Raw genomic sequence first — 26346 nt, 5'->3', positions numbered from 1 at the left:
TAGTCTCAGTAAAGAGAGGGCAAATGAGCTGCATTTCAAACCTCCATTAGACCTTACAGGAAAGTATGAAACTCATAAGCTATGAGCTTCTAAAGTAACAATCATGGCAAAATATTTATTTATCATTTTGATGTGGGGACCATTGTTGTCATTTATGTCAATTATCTAGATGATAATGTGGTAAATTGAACAGCAAATTTGCAGATAATATTAAGTTGGAGGCGTTCTGGACAGCAAAGAAAGTTTTGAAAGCTTGCAGAAAGATCTGGACCAGCTGGAAAAATTGGATGAAAATTGATAGATGGAGTTTAATGCAGACAAGTGTTAGATGATGCATTTTGGAAGGACAAACCAAGAAAGGACATACACGGAAAATGGTAGGGCACTGAGGAATGCAGTAAAACAGAAGGACCTGGGAATACAGATAAATCATTCCCTGAAAGTGGCATCACAGGTGGATAGGGTTGTAAAGAGAGCTTTAGGCAAACTGGCTTTCATAAATCAAAGTATTGAGTCTAGTAGCTGGGATGTTCGGGTAAAGTGCCTGAGACCAACTTTGGAGTATTGTGCACAGCTTTGGTCACCTACCTAACTACAGATGAATTAGCAATAAGATAGAAAGAGTGCAGAGCAGATTTACTAGGATGTTGCCCTGACTTCAGGAACTGAGTTACAGGGAAAGGTCAAACAAGTTAGGACTTTATTCCCTGGAGTATAGCAGAGTAAACATCATGAGGGGGATGGACAGAGTAAATGTAGATAGGCTTTTTCCACTGAGGGTAGGTGATACAAATCAGAGGACATGGTTTAAAAGAGAAAGGGGGAAAGTTTAGGGGAAACATGGAATGAGCTGTCAGCTGAGGTAGTGAATGAGGGCTCAGTTTTAACATTAAAGAAGAATTTGGACAGGTACATGGATGGGAGAAGTATGGAAGGCTATGGACTGGGTGAAGGTGAGTGCGATTAGGCAAAAATAAAATGGTTCGGCACAAACTAAAAGAGCCGAAGGGACCTGTTTCTGTGCTGTAGTGCTCTATGGAAAAAAAAATTACACTAGAGATTTAAACTTAAATCTTCTGGAGTTTCTTGTCCTTGTTTGATGTCACATGGACAACATACTTGAAGCTCACACATCTCAATATCTCAAATTCATCGTGTTGATACTTTGAGACTGTACCCGTTATTGTGATCTTCGCTGACCACTTAGATGTTCCCTCAAGTACACTTTGTTTGATTGTCTTCATCTGCTGTGCATGTGCAACTTTTATTACTCCAAAGACATCTCGGATGAGCTCGAAGATTTCGGGCTTATTCCGTTCTCGGATCTTCATCCTGTCTTTCATTGCCATAATAATATTTTGTGTTCTGTCTTCTGCACCATGTTTAGAGCTTTTTTCAGCTGCACCTGTTTAGAGGAAACGGAATATTGTTGGCTCATACAAAAAGGTTTCCATAAAACTTTATAAAATGATTAATATGAAGATCATACAGCTAGAAAAACTTGTTAGTTTGCATATATAATTTCATCTTAGCTCTTCATTATGTGCTTGATATTGTCTATTACATTTCAAAGTGGTCCATAGAGCACATTTGTCTACAGCTAAATTGTCTCGCTTTTATTCCGATATGACTCCCTGGTGTGACAAGTGTAAGCATGGAGAAGAGTCATTAATTCATATGTTCTGAGCTTGTCCTAGTCTAGAAAAATACTGGGGAGAGGTTTTCCATACTCTATCAAAATTTTTCAATAGAGATTTAACACCAAACCCTTTGGTGGCCCCCTTCAGTACAATGGGAGGAATTATTTTTTCTTTATCTCTGGTTTAGTGTCGCGCTATTTTTCTTGCCTCTCTTTTGGTGATGCATGCGATTTAACTTAGATTGAAGGATGCTGCCCCACCTACTCATGATTAATGGTGCATGACATCATGCCCTGTTTGAATATGGAAAAGATACATTATTCAATAATGTACAATAAAGATACAATAAAGATACAATAATTCGGATATAAGATTCCAGAAGTTATGGGGGTCATTTATGATGCACTAATCTTACTTTATTATTTTACTCCAATGCAATTAAATTGTCTGACTTGTATCTTTTCTAAGTTCTTTTTTTTTAAATCTTCGTTTTTCTTTTAATACCAATCATATATAGTATCTGGCAATGAGGTTAGATTAGGGGTTTAAGTTTTTCTCCTTTATTATTTTCTTCTCTCATTTTTTTCATTATTAGAGTTTTTTTTTTCCTAAAAAAGATATTTACTATTTAGAATATGAATTATGGATATGCTTTACAATTTATGTATGTAAGTTTTATATGGAATGTCTGATTTAGTTTGTGTAACTGTCTATATCAACTTACTGAATTGTACCTTTTTTGTTTGTTTATGTGCTTTATTAAAGTCAATAAAAATATTTTAAAAAGAATAAATACATTGTAATCAGTTCAAAGACACAAGTCTAAAGTATCATTGTGCATTGAAGCATCAAGCTACACTGTAATGTGATGTGGCCAAATGTACCAATGACTGCTGAAGGACATGTGGAAAAATGCATTATGGTCCCTATCAGAGAGGATATCAAAGAGCTAACAAAGGAACGTCAAAAGGCTAAGCTTAGAATCTAGATTTGTTATTTAACAAGTGAAAATAAGTGAAAATCAGAAATGAATTACTGAATCGAATTGTATCATAAATAAGCTCAAGGGAAACAAACTTACGTTGTAAACAGTCAGCATTCAGTAAATCTTGGCACTTTTCATGACATTTTACCCCACATTCAGTGCATCGCATTCCCTGACGAGCAATACCCCACAGCAATCCCTCACATTCATAGCAGTATGTAGGTGTCGTGGCAGTCCAAACCTCAAAATTGTGTGGGGTAGTACAAGAGATGGGATAGATTAAGGCTTGAAGGGTCTTCTTATAAACATGATTTTTCTGCAGAGGCAAATCCAAATATTATTTTTAAAAATCTGATTAAAAGCATCAATTGACCTTCTTGGTCACTTTGGTATAATCATCTATGCTTTATGTTCGTCATGTTTTAATTACACTTTCACTGGAATTATGCCAGTTAAAATGCTGAATGCAAAAATACAATTATTTCTGAAATATCTTGATGATATTTTAACTCAAAATCTTTACACTACCTGCTGAATTCAACACAGGGGTGAAATTACTATGTTCATTAATGGATAATAAAATGTCAAACAAATTGGTCAATTTCACATTTCAGCTCTTACCAGTTCTTCATCTTTTAGGGATGTACGAGTAGCCATTGCAGATGTAATACCTGCTTTCCTTGATTGTACAAGTGACTGTAATGTGAAGTCAGATTTAATATTATATATTAAAGAACAATGCAAGGTTTTTAAAACAACATAGGAAACATACAGTTGGAACTCAAAAGTATACATGGATTTGGATAATATAAATTAATAAATACATACATTTCAACTGAATATGGAGATTTTGTTCAGAGTAAAATAATCTGTGCACAAGAGTTTGACCTGTGCTGCAAAAAAAAACTGAACCTTATTCATACAAGGTTGATGTAAAGGATAGTCTTTGAATACAATATTGTGAAAGCATTTAGCTTTTTTTGGTGTTAATAGCAATGATTTTCCAATGAATTTGTTGATAAACATCGATATTTCTATATTTGCTCTATGAGAGACAGTCTATGCTGCTTACTGATCTGAGCTAGCACATAAATGAGGGGAAACACCAGCCTTAGATGTTAAATGGAGGGAAAAATATTATGGTGTTATTTCACAATAGCCAGTGTTAGATATTACTCATGAAAGGGCCACAATAGTACATAATGTGCATCATCTGAGCTATCCATGATACCATCCCTGATAAAACCGGCTATCCTGATTCCTTGTTCAATGTCTTGCAGAATACCCTTGGAATTGCATGTTTTTGTGGATCAATATTTTCAGATTAATATTACAGGGAGTCACTTCCAAACATTAAAATGCTATTTGTTAACAATATGTCAAAAGTATAACATTTTAAAGTCTTGAATTTCTTGTGCGCCTCATCCTGGAAGTTGAACCTGAAAACACATGCATCCCATGATCCTTCTTACATTAAATGGGCCATATTTCACTGCCAATCTAATAAATATGCACACACAAAAGTAAAAATGGCCATAGATCTGCAGCGCCCCAAGGGCCATCTTTCACCAACTAAATACTAAACAACTGATAACTGTGAATATTAACCAAACATGTTTCAGAATTTGCACAGGGGGAAGATTATCATGTTATCATGGCAACATAGTGATGGCAAAACAATAGAAACTTCCCTGTTGTGCCTGAAAATCTGATAATTATTATGTCACAAAGTGCAACTGCAAGAATTTTCTGTTTGCAGGTGACATAAAAGTTGGCAGTGTTACGGATAGCAAGGAAAGTTATCAAAGGCTACAGCAGCATTAAGGTCAGGTGCAAAGTCGGGCAGAGCATTTAATCCCGACAAGTGCACATGATGCATATTGGAAATCCAAAAAGTGCAAAAATGATGATAATCAGAGGGCCGTTATGCTTCAAGTCAATAGATCTCAGAAAAGAGCAAAGCAGGCCATTGAGTGATAAAGAAGCAGATAATATGACTAGTTTCATACGTCAGAGCACAAAATACAAAAGGGCCACTCATTCTTCCCTATACACCCCTCCTGGACTCTTCACACTTTTTCCTGCAGCTGTAGGATCTGCAACACTTGTTGCGATACCTCCTACCACTTTATCCAGGGGCTAAACAGCTTTTGCAGGTGAGGCAATCACCTTCTAATCTAAATTCATCAACTGCATTTGGTGCTTCCCATGTGGCCTCTCTGAATCAGTACAAGCAAGTACAGATTAGGTGTCTAGTTTGCAGAGCTCCTGTGCACTGTAAGCAGATCCTGACCTCTCAGTGCATATGATTTCAACTCCTCTTCCCATTGCCACACCCCTGCAAGGTTGAGGGACACCTCATATTCTTCCTGGGCAGTACAGCTGAAAAGTATGAATATTTAATTTTCGGTAACCCTTACCTCTTGTATTCCCCTCTTTCTTTCTGATCCATCTTCAGTCTTCCCATTTATGCACTCTTTCCAATACCACACCCCCCCCATCTCCATTTTATCTCTCTACCCATTCCATCCATTGACTAACCACACAGTTCACCACTGGATCCTCTCCCAACAGAGTCCAGCTGTTCTTCATCCCTTACTTAATACTTCCCATTATCACCTTCATTACTTATCAGATTTCATCATTCATAGCCAAACACAATCTGCCGGGGAACTCAGCGGATCAAGCAGCATCAGTGGAAGAAAACAGATGTCGTTTATTACTGAAATTTTTAATTAGGATTAAGGAAAGTGTATAGGAGCATTGTAAAGAGGACACGGTGGGAGAGGTTAGGCAGGGGTTCAACATGGGATTGGCCATCCATGCATAGGTAGAATATGGTGAACAGAGGCAATCAGAGTGGCAGATGCTAGACAAAGGGAGCGAGGTAAGAAAAACAAAAAGGTCAGGTAGGGGAACATGAATCAAACAGGGTAGAGTGGGTGATTAGAGACAAAGACTGCCAGCACTTGGATCTGACAAGCAGAGGTGAGAATGGCAGTATAAAGAGAGACCAGATGGAACTGAAGGGAGGGGGAGAGAGAAGAGGATGGAGCTGAAGGTTGGTGGAGATGGGGGGGGGGGGGATGAGAAAAATGGGGACCTGGGTAGGGGGTGGTTTGGAAGGGGAACAAAAAAAGGGGATGGACCCTACCTCACCCCTCCCATCCTGTCCTATTATTACTGGTCCTGTACATCTTCCTCAGTCCCAGTAAAGAGTTTCTGCTTGAAAGGTTGACCATTCTTCTTCTCCAGTGGTTGGTGCTTGATCCACTAAGTTCCACCAACAAACTGTGTTTGGCTTCAGATTCCAGCAGCTGCAGTCTCCAGTTCAACTCTTGCACTGGCAGTTAACCTTGTGTCCACACTTATTACTCTCTTGCAGTTGTCTTGACCTTCACCATCTCCTCCCCACAAACTGGTTCAATCTGCCTTTCTTCTCTTTTTTAATTTCCCTTGCTCCCTGTACCCATCCTTCTTCCCTCTTCTCTTTCCACCTGTCACCTACTTGTCCTACTATCCTGCCACCTCTCTTTCTACTAGCTATCTCCCCTCACCATTCTCAGTACCAATGTAGAAACTTGGCCTGAAACACCATCATTTCTCCACCCCCTCCCCCCCTACCTGCTTTGATGGTGCTTGACCTGCTGAGTTCTTCCTGCATTTTTTTTCACATGGAATATAAAAGTGATGAGGTCATGTCACAACTTTACAAAACACTGGTTAAAGTGCACTTGGAGTACTGTGTACTCTTGTCACCACACTACAGGGCGGCACAGTTAGTGTAACACTGTTACAGAGCTCGCGACTCAGGTTCAAATCCAGCACTGTCTGTAAGGAGTGTGTACCTTCTCCCCATGGCTGTGTGAGTTTTCTCTAGGTGCTCAGATTTCCTTCCACCCTTCAAAAACATATGGGGATCATGGGTTAATTAGTGTATTTCGGCGGCATGAGCTTGTGGCCCAAAAGGGTCTGTTACCGTGCTCTATGTCTAAATTTAAAATTTTAAAAAGTTAAATTTGCACTATTGGAAGGAAGTAGTTGTGCAGGAGATAGTGCAGAGGAGATTTACCAGGATGTTACATGAATTGGAGGATGTCAGTTGTGGTGGAGATTGAAAAAGGCTGCTTTTTTCCCCCTGGAGTAAATGAGACTGCGAGGTGACATGATAGAGGTATGTAAAATTAAAGGGGCATACACAGAGTTGAGAGTCAGCTTCTTTTTCCCAAAAGTAAGAGTGTCAAAAACAAGAGTGCATAGGTTGAAGGAAAAGAGAAGGAGTTTTAAAAGGGAATTTGAGTTGAAAGTAACTATTTTATTCAGAGTGCAATATCTAAAATTCAATTGCAGAAAAGCTGGTGGAATCAGACATAATCATAACATTTTAGAGACATTTAAACAAATGCTTAAATGGACAAGACATTGGAGCATGTTGACCCAGTATGGGCAAATAGGATTATTATACATGGACTAAAACGGTAGCATAAACACATTCCTGTGCTGTATAACTCTATGATTCTGAATGGCAAATGAAATGACAGTCATAAATGTAAGGTAATTTAACTCACTTGTTATTGCTTCTGCAACTTGTATCTTCAAATTTTTACATTTTTAAAATCACACAATTAAAATGTTTCCAAGTGACATATGTGTTTGGACAGAAAAAAATATGAAGTCCTTGTGGAAAACCTGCAGCTCCATGAGTGAGGATGGAATGCATGCACTGATCTTTTTTCTGTACCAGGAAGCATTTTGATAAAACAATTGCTCTACTATTTATTACTGCAATAAAATTGTACTCCATACATCCTTTACAGCTTGTATATAAGGTTCACATGTCTTAAATAGGCTAAAATATTTACCGTGCAGGAGTGGATGCTGTTATGGAAATGGAAACTATGATATAACAAGGAAAGGTGACAAGCATAAAGCTCCTTGTTTGTCTTAATGGGGATATTATAGTCCACTTACCATGGCCTGGACAAAAGGAATGATTGCAAACAAAAAAATTATAAATATTATTGCAGAGTTTAATTCTTCTTAGGTTAAAGCAATTATGTGGTGCTAAAACCACATTTTCACCATCACTTCCCTATATCAAACAGTATTCTTTGATTTGAAGTTAACCCAATCTGAGAGAATGTGTTGAGGGTGAAGTGAAACATTTCTTAATGTTTTAAAATATTCACTACACTCTGTAAAAGCCATAAAATAAACCTACATCATTCTGAAATCTGTATATAGAAAGTCCTTTACACTTAGTGACCATCAACATTGCAGTCTGTATAAATAGCAAATCTTTTATCGAATGCAGAATCAACAGAACAGAGAGAGTATTGTAAAATCTGTTTTCAGCAACTTCAGACCAATGGAATTCAACTTCAAGGATGCATATGAGCATATTCAACTAAGCAATACATGTAATATGGTATCATTTTCTGTAGTAAAACAAGCTGAAAGGAAATGTACAGCATCTAGTTAAACAATTTCAAAAAGCGTAAGTTATGAAAATCATACTAAATAGTAAAGAAAACTTTAATTTGAACCAAGATACAAATGGTGCAGCAATTAACATTAGAATCAGAAAATGAGGTCAAGCAGTATTTCAAAGCAAATAATTGTTGGCAATTTTAAACTAAGCTACTGACCTATGCTGACTAGCTTGGAGTCCCTTTCCGCCATCCTAGTTTTGACTTAAATTGACTGATTTTTGTTCGATTAAATTCATGTATGTTAAACAAAGGATCAATGTACTTATTTGCTGCCCAAATAAAAAAAAACGGAAAATTACCATCATCATGTTTCAAATTCTTTAGAAAATGTCAACCTAGCTTTTTTCCCATCAAGCACTTCTTGGTCCACTCTGTATTTCCATAATATTTACCCTTATTTCAGATATTGTTAACTCCCAAAAGCTTAAATTTAACATTGTTATTTTAGTTGTTTGCTTTATTGAATTTTTTTCAACCCCGAGTTATTTTAACCTGTTCTTTTAAATCACTGAACTATCATGAGGAAGAAATAAAATTTGAGATAAATACATTTACCATAAACATTTTATGTCCTAAAAGTTAAAGTTAAAATACTTCTCCAGATTTGTTTTATTCATTGAACAGACATTTTGTGTCAGTCTTAACGGTGGAATACATGTCCAGCATGCCAAAGAGCGTTGATAGGGATGTGAAGGGAGGTGAGAGTCTCGATAAAATTATTGTTACAAAAGAGATAGTGATGAACTAACTAATGGAGCTGAAAGACGATAAATCCCGTTTCTGATGGGATGCGGGAGTTATAGTTGATGCGTTATTAGTTATTTACCTCTGGATTCTTGGTAGGTGCTGGCAGATTGAAAGACAGCCAATGTCATGCCACTTTTTAAAAAGGGATGTAGGCAGAAGATGGGTAACTATTGGGCAGTTAAACTTAATATCTGTAGTTGTGAAAATGCTTGAAGCTGTCATTACGGATGAAATAGCAAGACATTTAGAACAAAAGGGTTCCATCAGGCAGACACAGCATTGATTCAAAAAGGAAGTTTTTGACAAACTTCCTGGAGTTATTTGAGGATATAATAGGTGCAGTAGATAGAGGGGAACAGGTTGATATTGTATATTTGAATTTCCAGAAGGGGTTTGATAAGGTGCCACACAAGAGACTTATCAATAAGATACAGATGAATGGAGTCAGGGAAGTATATTGGCATGGATTGAGGATTGGTTAACTGACAGGAGGCAGAGAGTTAGGATAAATGGGTTTATTTCTGATTGGCAGATAGTGGTAAGTTGGGTGCTGCAGTGGTCAGTGCTGGGCCCACAGCTGCTCACCATTTACATTGATGATTTGGAAGAGGGGACAGAGGGTAGTGTAGCCAAGTTTGCGGCTGATACTAAATTGAGTGGAAAAGCAAATTGTACAGAGGATGTGGAGAGGCAGCAGAAGGATATAGTTAAGTTAGGTGAGTGGGCAAAGATCTGACAGATGGAGTACCACGTTAGTAAATGCGAGGTCATCCACTTTGGTGGGGAAAAATAGAAGAGCAGATTATTATTTAAATGGTGAAAGACTGCAGCATGCTGTAGTGCAGAAGGACTTGGAAGTGCTTGTGCATGAATCACAAAATGTTGGCTTGCAGGTACAACAGGTTATTAAGAAGGCAAATGGAATGTTGGCCTTCATCACGAGAGGAATTGAATTCAAAAGCAGGGAGGTCATGCTGCAACTATGCAAGGTACAGGTGAGGCCACACCTGGAGTACTGTGTGCTGTTCTGATCTCCATATTTGAGGAAGGATATCCTAGCCTTGGAGACAGTCCAGAGTAGGTTCACCAGGATGATCTTGGAGATGAGGGGGTTGACCTACGAGGCGAGACTAAATCGCCTGGGATTATACTCACTCGAATTCAGAAGAATGAGAGGAGATCTTATAGAAACATATAAAATTATGAAAGGGATAGATAAGATAGAGACAGGAAATTTGTTTTCACTGGTAGGTGAGACCAGAACTAGGGGACACAGTCTCAAGATTCAGGGGATTAGATTTAAGATGGAGATGAGGAAAAACTGTTTTTCCCAGAGAGTTGTGAATCTGTGGAATTCTCTGCCCAGGGAAGCAGTTGAGACTACTTCATTAAACATATTTCATTAAACATAGATTTTTACATAAAAAAATGAATTAAGGGATATTGGGGAGAACGCAGGTAGGTGGAATTGAGTCAATGATCAGATCAGCCATGATCTTATTGAATGGCGGGGCAGGCTCGACAAGCCGGATGGCCGACTCCTGCTCATATTTCTTATGTTCTTATAGTACATGCTAACAAAAACTTATTACTATCACTAACAGCCCTTGAGAACTTTAAGATAATTAGCATCTCAAACGAAACATTATATCTATTGAAGGCACTTTCAGTGTTGCAATGATGAAGAAATTACAATTTATTTCCAAGTTAGGATGGTAAGTGGCCTGGACACAAAGCTGCAAATGGTGATGTTAATGGTGGAGGCCATGAGTTTGGCAGGCGGTGCTGAATAGTCCATCAATGTAGCGACTAGTTCTAGTCACCACACTATAAGAAGGACATGAAAGCAGAGGGAGTTGTAGAGGACATTGACAAGAGCAATAAAGCAATAAAGTTGGTGTTGTGGCGGCACACCATTAGACAAGCGAACCGGCCACGCATGTCACACATGCGGTGGGGCAGCCAGCCAAAATGGCGCTGTCGGGGGTTTCTTCCCGACCTCGGCATCAGGCTTAGAAGCCCGCGCTCTGCGGCCCACGTGTCAACCTGATGACGTCCGGACCCACAGCGCGGTTCTCAGCCAGGTCCGGGCTGGGGGGAATAAGAACAGCCAAGCAGACCTCAATAAATCAGTTTTGCTCACAGAACTCAACCAGTTTGGTTGTGGAGTTATTCAGTAAGCAGAGTAGCTGTCGCTATAGTGTCAACTTTATTTACTTTGATGCCAACTTTCACCCCGACCTCAAATTCACTTGGGCTGTCAATCTTGGGAGACAAACTCTATAGGTATTCTATCCAAACCTATGAACTCCCATAGTATCCTAGACTACACTTCTTCATACCCTGTCCCATGTAAGGATTCTATTCCTTTCTCTCAATACCTCTGGTTCCATCACATATAACCATATAACCACTTACAGCACAGAACAGGCCAGTTCGGTTCTACTAGTCCATGCCATAACAAATTCCCACCCTCTTAGTCCCAGTGACCAGCACCCGGTCCATACCCCTCCAGTCCTCTCCTATCCATGTAACTATCCAGTCTTTCCTTAAATGTAACCAATGATCCCGCCTCGACCACGTCTGTCGGAAGCTCAATCCACATCCCCACCACCCTTTGCGTAAAGAAATTTCCCCTCATGTTCCTTTTATAATTTTCCCCCTTCAATCTTAAACCATGCCCTCTAGTTTGAATCTCCCCCACTCTTAATTGAAAAAGCCTATCCACATTTACTCTGTCTGTCCCTTTTAAAATCTTAAACACCTCTATCAAGTCCCCCCTCGATCTTCTACGTTCCAGAGAAAAAAGCCCTAGTCTGCACAACCTTTCCCTGTAACTCAAACCTTGAAATCCTGTCAAAATTCTTGTGAACCTTCTCTGTACTCTCTCTATTTTGTTTATATCTTTCCTATAATTTGGTGACCAAAACTGTATACAGTATTCCAAATTTGGCCTCACCAATGCCTTGTACAATTTCATCATAACCTCCCTACTCTTGAATTCAATACTCCGATTTATGAAGGCCAACATTCCAAATGCCTTCTTCACCACACCATCTACCTGAGTATCAGCCTTGAGGGTACTATTTACCATCACTCCTAAATCCCTTTGTTGCTCTGCACATCTCAATAGCCTACCATTTAATGCATATGACCTATTTAGATTTGCCTTTCCAAAATGTAACACCTCACACTTATCTGTATTCAATTCCATCAGCCATTTCTCAGCCCACACCTCCAGCCTTCCTAAATCACCTTTTAATCTACGGTAATCTTCCTCACTGTCCACAACACCACCAATCTTTGTATCATCCGCAAACTTGGTTATCCAATTCTCCACCCCTACTTCCAGATCGTTAATATATATAACAAACAATAGTGGACCCAGGACCGATCCCTAAGGAACTCCACTAGTCACCGGCCTCCAATTGGACAAACAATTTTCCACCACTACTCTCTGACACCTCCCATCCAACCATTGCTGAATCCATTGCACTACCTCCTTATTTATACCTAATGCCTCCACCTTTTTTCCTAACCTCCTGTGGGGAACTTTGTCAAAAGCTTTACTAAAGTCTAAATAGACAACATCCACAGCTTTCCCTTCATCAACCTTTTTTGTAACCCCCTCGAAAAACTCAATCAGGTTTGTCAAGCATGATCTACCCCTGACAAAACCATGCTGATTACTCCCTATCAATCCCTGTACCTCCAAATATTTGTAAATACCATCCCTCAGAACACTTTCCATCAACTTACCCACCACAGACGTCAGACTCAAGGGACTATAATTCCCAGGTTTAAATTTGGACCCTTTCGTAAACAGCGGAACCACATGAGCCACCCTCCAATCCTTTGGAACTACCCCCGTGACCAGTGACATCCAAAATATCTCTGTTTATGGCCCCACTATCTGTCCACAAGCCTCCCTGAGTGTCCTTGGGAATATTTTGTCCGGTCCTGGAGATTTATCCACCTTTATCTTTTTCTACACAGCCATCACTACCTCCTCGGTTATCCTTATATGTTTCATGACCTCCCCACTATTTTTCTTTATTTCAACTGGTTCAATATTTTTTTCCCTAGTGAATACCGAGGCAAAGAAATCATTCAAAATTTCCCCCATTTCCTCTGACTTCTCACTCAGCCTACCCTCGTTATCTACAAGGGATCCAATTTTATCCCTCACTAATCTTTTACTTTTAATGTACCTATAGAAACCCTTTGGATTTATTTTTACTCTGTCTGCCAAAACTTCTTCGTGCCTTTTTTTGGCCTTTCTAATTTCTTTCTTAAGATTCCTTCGACACTCCTTGTAGTCCTCCTTCAAACTCTCAGCTCCCTGCTCTTTATACCTCTTGTACACCTCCCTTTTTCTCCTAACCAAATTTCCAATATTCCTCGAAAACCAAGCCTCCCTATGACTTCCAGCCTTTCCTTTGTTCCTCACTGGGACATATCTACTCCGTACCCGCAAAATTTCTTTTTTGAATATCCTCCATTTTTCATTTACATCCTTACCTGAAAATATCCTGTCCCATTCAATACTCGCCAAATCCCTTCTCATTCCTTCGAAATTTGCTCTTCTCCAATCCAGAACCTCAACTTTAGGTCCCTTCTTGCTCTTCTCTAAAACATGGGCTCACAGAATGAGGTCTTCTATACCAGAAGATCTGAGATGTCCTCCTTCTTCAAATAAAAACTTGGCTTCCCCCTCATTAAAATAAACTTAGCCCTTATCCTCATCTCCTACATTTCCTGCATATCTGCCCTGGCCCCCTCTACCCCAAAGCACAACAATGACAGGACTCCCCATCCTCACCGATTACCCCATCAGCATCCAGACTGAATATATTACCCTCCTCAAATTCCGCCTCCTACAACGTGATCCCACCACTAAACACATCTTCCACATCCTTCCCATCTCCATTCTCCACAGGGACCGTTCCTCATAGAAACATAGAAGATAGGAGCAGAAGTAGGTCATTCGACCCTTCGAGCCTGCTCTGCCATTCAACGAGATCATGGCTGATCTTAAAGTTCAGTACCCTGTCCCCGCCTTCCATAACCTTTAATACCCTTATACTGAAGAAATAGATCTAATTCCCTCTTAAATATATTTAATGAACCTGCCTCTACTGCCCTCTGTGGCAATGAATTCCACAGATTCACCACCCTCTGGGTAAAGAAATTCCTCCTCATCTCGGTCCTAAATGGTTTGCCTAGTATCCTCAAACCATGGCCCCGGGTTCTGGATTTTCCCATCATTGGAAACATCCCATCTGCATCCATTCTGTCCAGTCCTGCCAGAATTTTATATGTCTCTATGAGATCCCCTCTCAATCTTCTAAACTCCAGCGAGTACAATCCCAATTTGCGCAATCTTTCCTCATAAGTCATTCCTGCCATTCCAGGTATCAGCCTGGTGAATCACCTCTGCACTCCCTCCATTGCAAGAACATCCTTCCTTAGATAAGGTGACCAAAACTGCACACAATACTCCAGGTGGGGTCTCACCAAGGCCCTGTACAGCTGCAGTAAGGTATCCTTGATCCTATACTCAAACCCTCTTGATATGAAGGCCAACATACCATTTGCCTTTTTAACCGCCTGCTGTACCTGCATGCTCGCCTTCAGAGACTGATGTACAAGTACCCCTAGGACTCTCTGCACTTCCCCATCTCTTAATCTATTGCCATTCAAATAGTAATCTGCCCTCCGGTTTGTATTACCAAAGTGGATAACCTCACATTTAACCACATTGTAGTGCATTTGCCATGTATCTGCCCAGTCCCTCAATTTATCCAAATCACACTGGAGCTTCCTGACCCCTCTTCCGTGCACACAACCCCTCCTAGCTTAGTGTCATCTGCAAATTTGGAGATATTACATCCAATCCCCTCATCCAGATCATTAATGTAAATTCTGAACAGCTGGGGTCCCAGTACAGATCCCTGTGGCACCCCACTGGTCACCACCTGCCACTCAGAAAATGAACCATTTATCCCAACTCTCTTCTACCTGCCAGCCAGTTCTCAATCCACATCAATACTTTGCCCCCAATCCCATGAGCCTTGATTTTGGAACCCAGACGTTTATGCGGGACCTTATCGAAGGCCTTTTGGAAGTCCAGGTACACCACATCCACTGGCTCTCCCCCATCTATTTTACCTGTCACCATCTCAAAGAATTCCAATAGATTTGTCAAGCACGATTTACCATTTGTAAATCCATGTTGACTCCATCCGATACCTTCTCTGCTAGTCATATGCTCCGCTATTACATCCTTAATAATGGATTCCATCATTTTGCCCACTACTGATGTAAGGCTCACCGGCCTATAATTCCCGCTTTTTCTCTACCCCCCTTTTTAAATAGTGGGGTAATATTAGCTACCCTCCAATCCATGGGTACTGATCCTGAGTCTATCGAGTTCTGGAAAATAATTCTTAAAGCATCTGCTATCTGAATGGACACTTCCTTAAGTACTCTAGGATGTAGATTATCAGGCCCTTGGGATTTATCTGCCTTCAATCCCATCAATTTCCCCAAGACCATGTCCTTAGAGATACTGATTTCTTTCAGTTCCTCCCTTGCATTAGTCTCTATGTTTCCCAACATCCTTGGGAGGTTATTTGTATCCTCTCTTGTAAAAACAGAACTAAAGTAAGAATTTAATTGGTCTGCCATTTCCTTATTCCCCATTATATATTCCCCTGATTCTGACTGCAAAGGACCTACTCTGGATTTCACCAATCTTTTCCTCTTGACATATTTATAAAAGCTTTTGCAGTCGGTTTTTATATTTGCCGCAAGCTTACTTTTGTAATTTATTTTTGCTCTCTTGATTAATCCCTTTGTCCTCCTTTGGTGCATCTTGAACTGCTCCCAGTCTTCGGTTGTGGTACTTTTTTTGGCCAATTGATATGCTCTCTCTTTGGACCTAATGCTGTCTCTAATTTCCCTTGTTATCCACGGTTGAGTCACCTTTTTTGGTTTATTTTTATGCCAAAATGATTTTGCAATTTCTCCATTAGATCTGTGAATGCTTTCCATTGTCTATCCACAGTCAACTCCCCCAAAAACACCACCCAATCAATCTTACTCAACTCCCGTCTCATACCATCATAATTCCCTTTATTTAAATTCAGGACCTTAGTCTCGGTTTTAATTTCATCACTCTCCATGTTGAGTGAGAATTCGATCATATTGTGATCGCTCCTACCCAAAGGGCCTCGTACAACAAGGCTGTTGATTAGCCCCTTATCATTGCATAAAATACCAATCTAAAATGGCCTGCTCCCGAGTTGGTTCCTTGAAATATTGGTCTAGATAACCGTCCTGTAAACATTCAAGGAATTCCTCCTCCTCAGTACTTTTACTAATTTGGCTAGTCCAATCTATATGCAAATTAAAGTCTCCCATGATGACAGCTGTTCCCTTATTGCACGCTTTTCTAATTTCTCTTTTAATGCCTTCCCTCACCTCTACACTACTATTTGGAGGCCTATATACCACCCCCACTAACGTTTTCCGCCCCTTGCTATTCCTCAGTTCTACCCATATAGATTCCGCATCTTCAGAGTTGATATCCTTTCTGTCAATCATGTCGGTCCCTTCTCTCACCATCAATACTACCCCACCTCCTTTTCTTTCTTGCCGATCCCTCCTAAATATCGTATACCCTGGGATGTTAAGTTCCCATGCTTGCCCACCCTGCAGCCATGCTTCTGTAATCCTAATCAAATCATATTTGTTTATCTCAATTTCCACTTGTACCTTGCTAATAATCGTCCCCTCAATACCTACACCTGTGACTGCAGGAAATGTACATTTGCACCCATCCCTCACCACAAATCAGAGCCTCAAACAGTCTTTCCAAGTGAAGCAACACTTCACTTGTGAATCTGCAAGAGTCATCTCGTGCTCCCATTGTGGCCTCCTCTTTATAGGAGAGACTGGAAGCAGGGTCAGCACCTACTGCAGTGGTTCTCAACCTTTTTCTTTCCACTCACATACCACTGTTTTAATCATACCTAAATGACTCCTTATGTGGACGGTTTCATAATTCTAAAGGAAATGGGCCAATGACAATTTTTCTCAAGCAAAATATTTCAGTAACAATTGGATCTAGAGCAAGTGATTCTCAACCTTCCCTTCCCACTCACATCACAATTCCTTACTAATCACAGAGCCTCAAATGGCATAGGGATTACTTTAAGTGGTATGTGAGTGGAAAGAAAAATGTTGAGAACCACTGACCCACATCTGTCCACTGCAATATCAGGGACCTCCCAGTGGCCAACTATGTTAATTCTACACACCATTCCTACACCGACAGGTCTATCCATGGCTTCGTGAACTACCAAACTGAGGCTACCTGCAACTTGGAGGAACAACACCTCATATTCTGACTGGGCACTCTGCAACCACACAGCTTCTGTTAAACCACTCCCCAGTCTCTCTCTTCCCCTCAAAAAGCATAAATGCTGCAGGAACTCAGCAAGTCTTGCAGCAACCAGAGAAGGTAAAGATATATAACCAACTTTTCAGGGCTGAACCCTTCCTCAGAGAATGAGTAAAAAGCAAGCAAGTGCCTGAATTAAACGGCAGGGGAGATGGGAAGAATCAGGAGGGAGAGAATACAGACCAACAGACAAAAGGTGTAAATTAGATATGTCAGGCACTTATACACAAACCACCATGGATAACTGTATATTGCATGCTACCTAAGTAGGTAGAGATTTAAAAAAATTGGTAATATAATTTTGTAAAGTGGAAATTTATGCAAAGGCATCTGTTAAAAAGGACCATATAACCATAGGCACTTAAAGAGTTATCAATTCTCAATGAGTCAGTGATGGTGCATAGAAATAAACCACCTTCAAATAGCTGAAAGGAGAAAAGGGAATTCTGATTTGTAAAAGGGGAAGCTGTTAATGCAAAAAAGTACAGAAGTGTTAAGATTGTGACATCATGAACAGAAAACCATATGTTACTGCCAGATGCTCTGAAGAATGATTTAAACTTGTAGCAATTTCCATTTAAGTAATTTCATGATAGTGGTTCATCTTCAGCCAAACAAGGACTAAAATGTGTTGTGAATGTCACGCAAATTATTCTTGTTATTCCAGAATCCTGATTAACTCACAATTAACAGCAGAGTTCAAATCTTCATAAAAACCAGCAATTATTCTCAACGACAGGAACAAAAACAAAAACCTCATTAATCGTGCAACACACAGATGATTGTACGAGAAAGAAAAAAAAACTTACCAGATCACTAACAAGTGGAATGGGTTTTTTCTTTCGTAGGTCTGGCATACTGTCGATACCAAATAGACCACCACCAGTCCTAGAAGATCAATAGCATCCAGACTTTTAATTTGGCTCTTTAAAATCAAGCATGTTCATGCCTAATTTAGTTAATCACTTTTGTTTACAAGACAAATTATGTGTCACTAGATGAACAAAACTGAGAGGGAGAGCACTGAAACAGGAAATTCAAACCTGTTTGGATTTAAATACCCTATATGGGTATTTACCAAGCCTCCAGACAACTTACTTTGTCACATTATCAATCCATGCTTCTTCTCCTTTCTCATCTAAATACATCTATTGTTACCAAGTGTTGAATTAATGGAACCAAATCAGCCAATCCACGTGGAAACAACTTCGTTATTCTCACACTGAATTTGCACTGCTGCATTCAAATGAACTAAATCAAAAAGTTTGCTACCCATCAAAATTGAGAGCAGTTATAACAAGTCAACTTGTTATAACCTGAACAGACTTCAGGTCAGGAGAAAAAAAGCACACAAATGCTGGAGAAACTCAGAAGGTCAAACCATGCCTTTATGTATAACCAACATTATGGGCTTGAGCCCTTCATCAAAGTATGGGGGAACGTGAGGTATCTTTACCTTTGCTCCATAAAGGCACGGTTTGACCTGCTGAGTTTCTCCAGCATTTGTGTGTTTTTTCACTTAACCATGGCGTCAACAGAATCCTGTGTTTTACCCCCGACTTCAGGTCAGGAAATCAGTTGTCCGTAACAGCTCTCAAGAGGCTCCCATTTAATATCAATCTAATTTCTCTTTTTGTCTTGGTGAATCATTCAGTTGGATCCAAGGCAAGCAGGAATGATACAATGAAGACAAAAGCACTAGCATTCTGAGAACATTAAATATTACAATTCAAATAAAAATCCATTTTGGACAATTACAGGCATTTTATTGAAAAACATTTGTAAAGATGATTTCCTAAGCAATAACACCAGCTGAAAATATCAGGCAATGATAAAAGTCCCTGAAACAAATATATATTATTATCATCAAGATATAAGAGGCTGAAAAGTCTGGCTAATTTACTCTGTTCACCCTAAAAGTGAGGAAAGACAAGTTGGGTGACTGCTTTACAAAAGCATAACCCCAGCTTTCAGTTGCCTGTTCCTTTCATTCTCCAACTCAGTTCTGCTCTGAATTCTCCACAAAGTTCAAATGAACCTCCACCCAAGGGAAAGAAACAATGTTGAATCTTCTGACCAGAGAGGCAACAACCTTTTGATTCAAAGTTCAAATTTATTGTCAGAGTACGTACATGACATAACATACAACCTTCAGATTATTTTTCGTGCAGGACAGTCAGAATTTATACTTATTGGTAACTGTAAATTGTACTCAAGGAAAAAAAATTCAAATTCAAGTTTGTGTGTCATCAGACTGTACAAGTACAGCCCAATGAAACAGCATTTTCTGGTCTTCGGTACAACACACTGCAAAAACAGATACAGACATTACACAAAAACAGACAGACAATACAGTACCCATATAAAAAATTGAAATAAATAAATATTATTGTTCCATAAATAGTGAGTCATGGAGGGTTTGTATAAGCAGTTCATCAGTCATTCAGCTGTCTCATTTCCCAAAGTCTGGTGGCTCTGGCTTTGATACTCCTGTATCTCTTTTCTGACAGGAGTAGCTGGAAGATATGTGTGTGGGGTGATAGGGGTCCTCACAGATTTTGTGATCCATCTTTAGTCCCGATCCCACTAAATTCCAGATAGGGAAGGAGGGAGACCTCAGTGATCTTCTCTGCCACACTTACGGTACTGTGGATTGACCTCCAATCTGACATTCTATAGCAGTTGTATCACACTGTGATGCAGCCGGCAAGAATGGTCTAATTACAGACCCTGTAGAAGGTTGACAGGATGGTGGACATAAGCTTCATCTGCCTCAGCCTTCCTGACAAATAAGGACATGCGCGTCCATGATAGATCACTAGTTAAGTGGACTCCAAGAAACATTGAGCAGCAGATAAGTATGCAGATTGTGGAATGTTGAAAAAATAGCAGGGTTGTTGCTATGGGAGCCTTCAACTTCTCTAATATTGACTAGGATCTCCTTACAGCAAGAGGGATAGATGGGGGAAGGGGTGTCCAGGAGGAATTCCTGACACAATATGTGGACAAGCCAACTAGAGGAGAGGCCATACTGGATCGAGTATGAGGTAATGGAACTGGTCAGCTAACAGACCACTCAGTGGGTGTTCGGTGATAGTGAACAAGGACAGAAGTAGACAAAATAGTCAAGTGTTTAATTGGGAAAGGGCTAATTACACTGGGATTAGGCAGAAACAAGGGAGAGTAAACTGGGAATAGATGTCCTCAGGGAAAAGCACAGAATTAATGTGGAGAATATTTAGGGACCACTTTCATGGGGGTTCTTGATAGGTCTGTTGCACTGAGGAAAAGGCACCACTGTTCCACTGAGGAAAAGATGGTAGGAAAAGGCACCAACTCTCAGGACAATAATAAACTCCAGAGGGTTGTTAACTCAGCCTGCAACATCACAGGCACCAGACTTCACTCCATCAAGGCTATCTACATGAGGCAGTATCTTTAAAAAATAGTCTTTATCCTCAAAGACCCCCATCACCCAGGCCACGCCCTCTTCACTCTGCTACCATCAGGTAAAAGGTACAGGAACTAAAGATGAGCACTCAGCAGAAGGGGAGCTTCTTTCCCACTCCCATCAGATTCCTGAATAATGAATGAACCAAAGACATTACCTTACTTTTCCTGCTCTATTATTGTTATTATTCTTTTATTTTATTTTTTATAGTAATGGTGTAAGATGGTTATAGTATGTACACTTGCACTATGATACTGCCGCAAAACCCTGATGTTCAGGACAATAAATCCTAATTCTAATTTTGATGCTAGGATAAGGTTAACAAAAGAGGTGAGACAGCTAGTTAAAAGGAAGAAGGAAGCCAGCCAGAAGGTTTAGGAAGCAAAAGACAGGAAGGGCTCATGAGTGTTATCTGGTAGCCAGGAAGGAACAAAGAAAAGGCTTAGGAAAGCAAGAAGTGGTCATGAGAAGGCCTTGGAAAGTAGGATTAAGAAAGACCCAAAGGTGTGCTATGTGTACATAAAGAACAGAAGGATGAGAGTAAAGGTAGGGCCACTTAAAGCAACCTGTGCCTGGAGGCAGAGGAGGTAGGGGAGATCCTAAATGAATACTTTGCTTCAGTGTTCACCAGAGAGAGGGTCCTTGGACAATGTGAGGACAGTATTAAAAAAAGCTTATAGGTTGGAGCAAGTTGAGGTTAAGAGGCCATGCAGAATCTTCTTAAAAACATTAGGATTTATAAGTTCCCAGGACCAGTTGAGATATACCCCAGGTTACTACAGAAAGCGAGGGAAGAGATCGCTGGGGCATTGGCAATGATCTTTGGATCCTCCCTGGTGACAAGGGAGGTACTGGAGGATTGGAGAATGGCATATGTAGTCTCCTTGTTTAAAAAGGGTAATAGGGAGAATCCTGGGAATTATAGACCAGTGAGTCTTACATCAGTGGTGTGCAAACTATTGAAGAGGATTCTTAGGGACAGGATTTACGAGCATTTAGAGAAGCATCGTCTGATCAGGAATAGTCAGCATGGCTTTGTGAAGAGCATGTTGCACCACACGAACCTGATGTTTTTGAGAGGGTAACAAAAGAAATATATGAAGGTAAGGTAGTATATGGATTTTAGTGAGGAATTTGACAAGGTCATGATCAGAAAGTCATGAGGCTAGGGATTCATTGAACCTTGGCTGTGTGAAATGGCTTGCCTGTAGAAAGCTGAAGGTAATAGTAGATGAAATATATTCTGCCTGGAGGTCAGTGACTAGTGGAGTTCTGCAGGGATCTGTTCTGGGACTTCTACTCTTTGTGATTTTTATAAATGATCTGGATGAAGAATTAGAAGGATGGGTCAGTATGTTTTCAGATGACATGGAGGTATTGTAGATAGTGTAGAAGGTTACAAGAGGATATGGACAGGTTGCAGAGTGGCAGATGCCGTTCAATCCAGATAAGTGTGGAGTGATGTGTTGTGGAAGGTTGAACATGAAGGAAGAGTATATAGTTAATGGAAGAATTTTTAATAGTATGGAAGAACAGAGGAACCTTGGGGTCTAAATCCATAGATCTCTCAAGGTTACCATGCAATTTGATAGGGCAGTTAAGAAGGCTTGCAATATGCTGGCCTTCATTAGTAGGGGGATTGAGTTCAAGAGTTGTAAGGAAATGTTACAGGCCTATAAAACTCTGGTTAGACCATACTTGGAATATTCTGTTTAGCTCTAGTCACCTCATTACAGAAAGGATTGGAAGCTTTAGAGAGAGTACAGAGGAGAATAACCAGGATGAGCCTGGATCGAAGAACGAATCTGGTGAGACAAGGTCAATAGAGCTAGGGCTTTTCTCTTTGGAGTGAAGAAGAATGATAGGTGACTTAATAGAGTTCTGTAAGATTATGAGAGGGAGAGATATGATGGTCAGACAGTACCTTTTTCCCAGGGTGAATACCAGAGGACATCTTTACAAGGTAAGGGGAGGAAAATTTAAGGGAGACGTCAGGAGTAAGCTTTAACACAGAGAGTATTGAGTGCCTGGTATGTATTGCTGGGGTGGTGGTGAAAGCTGGTACAATAGGAACATTTAAAAGTCCCTTGGGACAGGCAAGTGGATCGCAGAAAAATAGAGGGTTATGTGTACCAAGGTCATGACCAAGGTCATGAAGGCTTAGGTTGTTCAGTAAGTTTATTTAGGTCAGCACAATGTCATGAGATGAAGAGCCTGCCATGTCCTTCAACGTTCTATGTATTTAATGCAGAAAAACATGAAGTTTTGCACTTTGGAAGAACAAACCAAGGAAGGAAGTACACGGTAAACAGTAGAGCACACAGGAGTGTGGTAGAATAGAGGGATCTGGGAATATAAATACGCAAATCCCTGAAAGTGGCATCCAGATAGATATGCTCATAAATAGAGCTTTTGGAACTTTGCCTTGCAAATCAAAGCATTAAGTAGAGGAATTGGATATTATGCTGAAGTTGTATAAGAGATTGGTGAGGCTAAATTTGGAGTATTGCATGCAGTTTTTGTCAAGCCTGGGTGGAGGGTGTCTTTGAGGATAAAGGCTGCATTTTTAAGACATTGCCTCTTGTAGATGTCCTTAGTGGGGTAAAGTCTGGTGCCTGTGATATTGCAGGCCAAGTTAATAACCCTCTGGGGTTTAATTCTTGTTCTGATAGTTGGTGCCTCCATACCACGAACTGATGCAACCAGCCAGAATGCTGGCAGTATGTCACCAAAGAGTCTTCGGTGACATACTGAATCTCCTCAGATACCTCACAAAGTATAGCCAATGGCGAGCCTTCTTTGTGATTGCATCAAACATGGAGGCTCAGGACAGATCCTCAGAGATGTTGACACCCAGGAATTTGAAGATCTTGACTTTCTCCATAACTGACCCTTAACAAAGGCTGGGTCATGTTCCCCTGACTTCCTCCTTAAGTCCACAATCATTTCCTTGGTTTTACTGATGTTGAGTGCAAGGTTGTGGTGTTTCACCATTCAAGGAGCTAATCTATCTCTCTCCTCTATGCTTCCAAAATAACATTTGGGGGGAACTTCTTCACGCAGAGATTGGTGGGAGTGTGAAAAGCTGAATTGATAAATGAAGGCTCAATTTTGACATTTAAGAAAAAATTGGACAAGTACATGGACAGGAGGGTTATGCAGGGATATGGTCTTTGTGTAGGTCAGTAGGACTCAGCAGAAAAATGTGCTGTGGTGTTGTGCGGTTCCATATCAATATCTTCTGACTATAGTCACTAAATAAGAGTCAAATGTTCCCTTCAGAAAAATTAAGAACTACATGAAAATTAAAATAACTGTTGATGCTGGAAGTTTGAAATAAACATAAAAAATGCTGGAAACACTCAGTAAGTCAGGCATCTGTGGAAAAAGAGCTTTCACCATTTTCCGATTTTATTTCATAAATTAAAGACTGCTTTGGAGTTACTTCTGAAGAGTCCTTTTGCTCATAGCACCATTCTGATGAAATTTGTCTGCCACTCAGTTTCCACAGGAAATGTCAAGAAGATGTTGGTCATACAAATGGAGCTATTGCTCTATCGATGTTTGACCATCAGATGATCACATTTTTCCAGTGGGTAGCATGAAAATTCCTTGCTGTGGAATCCTACGTCATGTCTTGACTTAAAAACAAGCTTTGGCTGAATATTATTTACATTTAATTATCAAACAGATGGTCTCTGTTGCATTTCCCTGCTGCTCTGTGACAGTGAATATTTTATAAATTGCTGCAGTGTTCATTTTGTTGCTTAATATCTTACATGATACCCAAGTTAGCACTCGTTACCCAATTCCACCTTTTTAAACACATCTACTGTATACCAAAAGGTGGGTATGTCATTTGTTAGTGGAAGCCATATGTGTACTATTGTCTCGAACCCTTTATAATTAATTCAATCCCCCTTCAGTTGAAGTGGCACAAAAACGAATAAATTACTTGGAGAAACAAGTTCTCACTACATATTACACAGGGGAAACAGAACGAAGATGTATAGTAAAATAAGACAACAGTTCATATGAATGTTTAAAGGTTTTGCTTGTACATATAATCACAAGATCCAGCTATTCATGTGCTATCGTTGCTTTGTAAAAGGTCATTACTAATTTAGGGGCTGCGCTTTGCAATATGTGTTAGGTAAAATATATGCATAATTAAATTAACTTCACATACATCTTGAATCTTATTAGGAAAGTACAAGCAACTACAAAGCATCACCAGAACAGATTTTAAATTAATGTACAGATTGATGACGTTTGGGTTGAGAATAAAATAATTACTTACCCTCCTTTAAACCAAGATGATTTTGATGGATCGCCATCAGCTCCAAGATGAGCCTGTTTTTTTTTAAAAAAAGGGATAAACATTTAAAACTCCATTTTATGCACAACTTTACTGAGACAAATTAATTTATTAAATAATTCAGTTTATGGCATTCACAGTACATTGCTATTTCCAAATGCATTAAACACAAAGGCTTATGAGGAATAAAAAGTAACCATAAAAATCATAAAGCATGAAATAAAATATTCAGGTTGTATTTTGGGAGGGCTGATGAGCAGAGTTGCAAAATTTCCTTCTTGCACGGGAAGCTGGATTCTTTTCAGTACAGCGGTAAAGTACAAAAGAGTTTTAATAAAACTCTGAATTGCAACAATATTCCAAACCTATAGGTCTTCTATGAAAGAAATAAGTATGTTTAATATAAAGATAGTAAAGGATAAAAACTTGGACATGTATCTATAAAAACAATTCCACAGCACCAAGCATCATCTATGAATTCCTGGACTATGTTCATTTTGCAGTTTAATTTGTAACACCAACCTAAATTAGTAATTTCTTCATCTTGTCCTTCTTTTCAGGGTATTAACACATTTAGATCACATTTGTATGTTTTTTTTCCCAAACTGTTCTCCTTGCCCTTTACTAAAATGCACCTTCAACAACAGTGGGACAAGAGAGAACAATTTTTCAAATTTGATTGAACATTGAACCAACCAAACAAAGTAAAAGAACAGTGTACCTCAAATGACTGCCATGTTTCATAACATTTTAAGGTTTCACTCAGATTAATTTTTCAATAATGAATGAAACCTGCAATTTGTGAGTTCATTAAGCTCTTTAATAATTTTGAACTAAGCTATTAAATAAACTACAGTTTTGGGCATTTTAATGAAATGATGTTAACTTGTATTGTACTGAGAAAATACATGCAATTGGTGTTAGATCAAGGTCATTATTATCTCTGTCTGGATGCAGATGTGGAGAAGTTCAGAAATGTGAGATGTTTTCACTTGTCACTGCTCTACATTTTTTTCTTTACAAAATACAAGCATGAAAAGATATTAGTAACACAGAGAAAAGACAAAGATTAATCAAATTAAATGGAAGTAACATTTCTCCCGTGTTTAATGATTTTTTTTCTCTAAGTCACAGCAAACTGTTTCCGGGGATACTATAACAAATGTTGAATTTATCCAGTTAGAAACGAAGTCTGAAATAAATCAAGATGTAAAAAAACTTCAAAGTTATATCCATTCATCTTTGT

At 39.5% G+C, this 26346-nt stretch overlaps 1 protein-coding gene and 1 long non-coding RNA gene across 5 annotated transcripts in view; one reads left to right on the top strand and one right to left on the bottom strand.

The window, feature by feature from the left end:
• LOC138757253 (protein unc-13 homolog B-like) overlaps window positions 1-26346 on the bottom strand; it is a 615971-nt gene that overhangs the window by 215253 nt on the left and 374372 nt on the right. For all 4 annotated transcript variants that reach the window (XM_069924286.1, XM_069924287.1, XM_069924289.1 and 1 more), the window contains 5 exons: window positions 25083-25135; window positions 18141-18219; window positions 3247-3321; window positions 2722-2941; window positions 1178-1405 (listed from right to left, as the gene is read on the bottom strand). In XM_069924286.1, coding sequence (XP_069780387.1) covers window positions 1178-1405; window positions 2722-2941; window positions 3247-3321; window positions 18141-18219; window positions 25083-25135 — 655 coding nt within the window. The remainder of the gene's footprint in view (window positions 1-1177; window positions 1406-2721; window positions 2942-3246; window positions 3322-18140; window positions 18220-25082; window positions 25136-26346) is intronic.
• Window positions 1-26346, top strand: part of LOC138757255 (uncharacterized) — a 701670-nt gene that overhangs the window by 358576 nt on the left and 316748 nt on the right. The window lies entirely within an intron of this gene.

This window comes from Narcine bancroftii, chromosome 3 (genome assembly GCF_036971445.1).
Source record: "Narcine bancroftii isolate sNarBan1 chromosome 3, sNarBan1.hap1, whole genome shotgun sequence".
Lineage (NCBI taxonomy): Eukaryota > Metazoa > Chordata > Chondrichthyes > Torpediniformes > Narcinidae > Narcine > Narcine bancroftii.
Note: the sequence above shows the minus strand (reverse complement) of the source record. Positions and strands in the feature narration are given on the sequence as shown.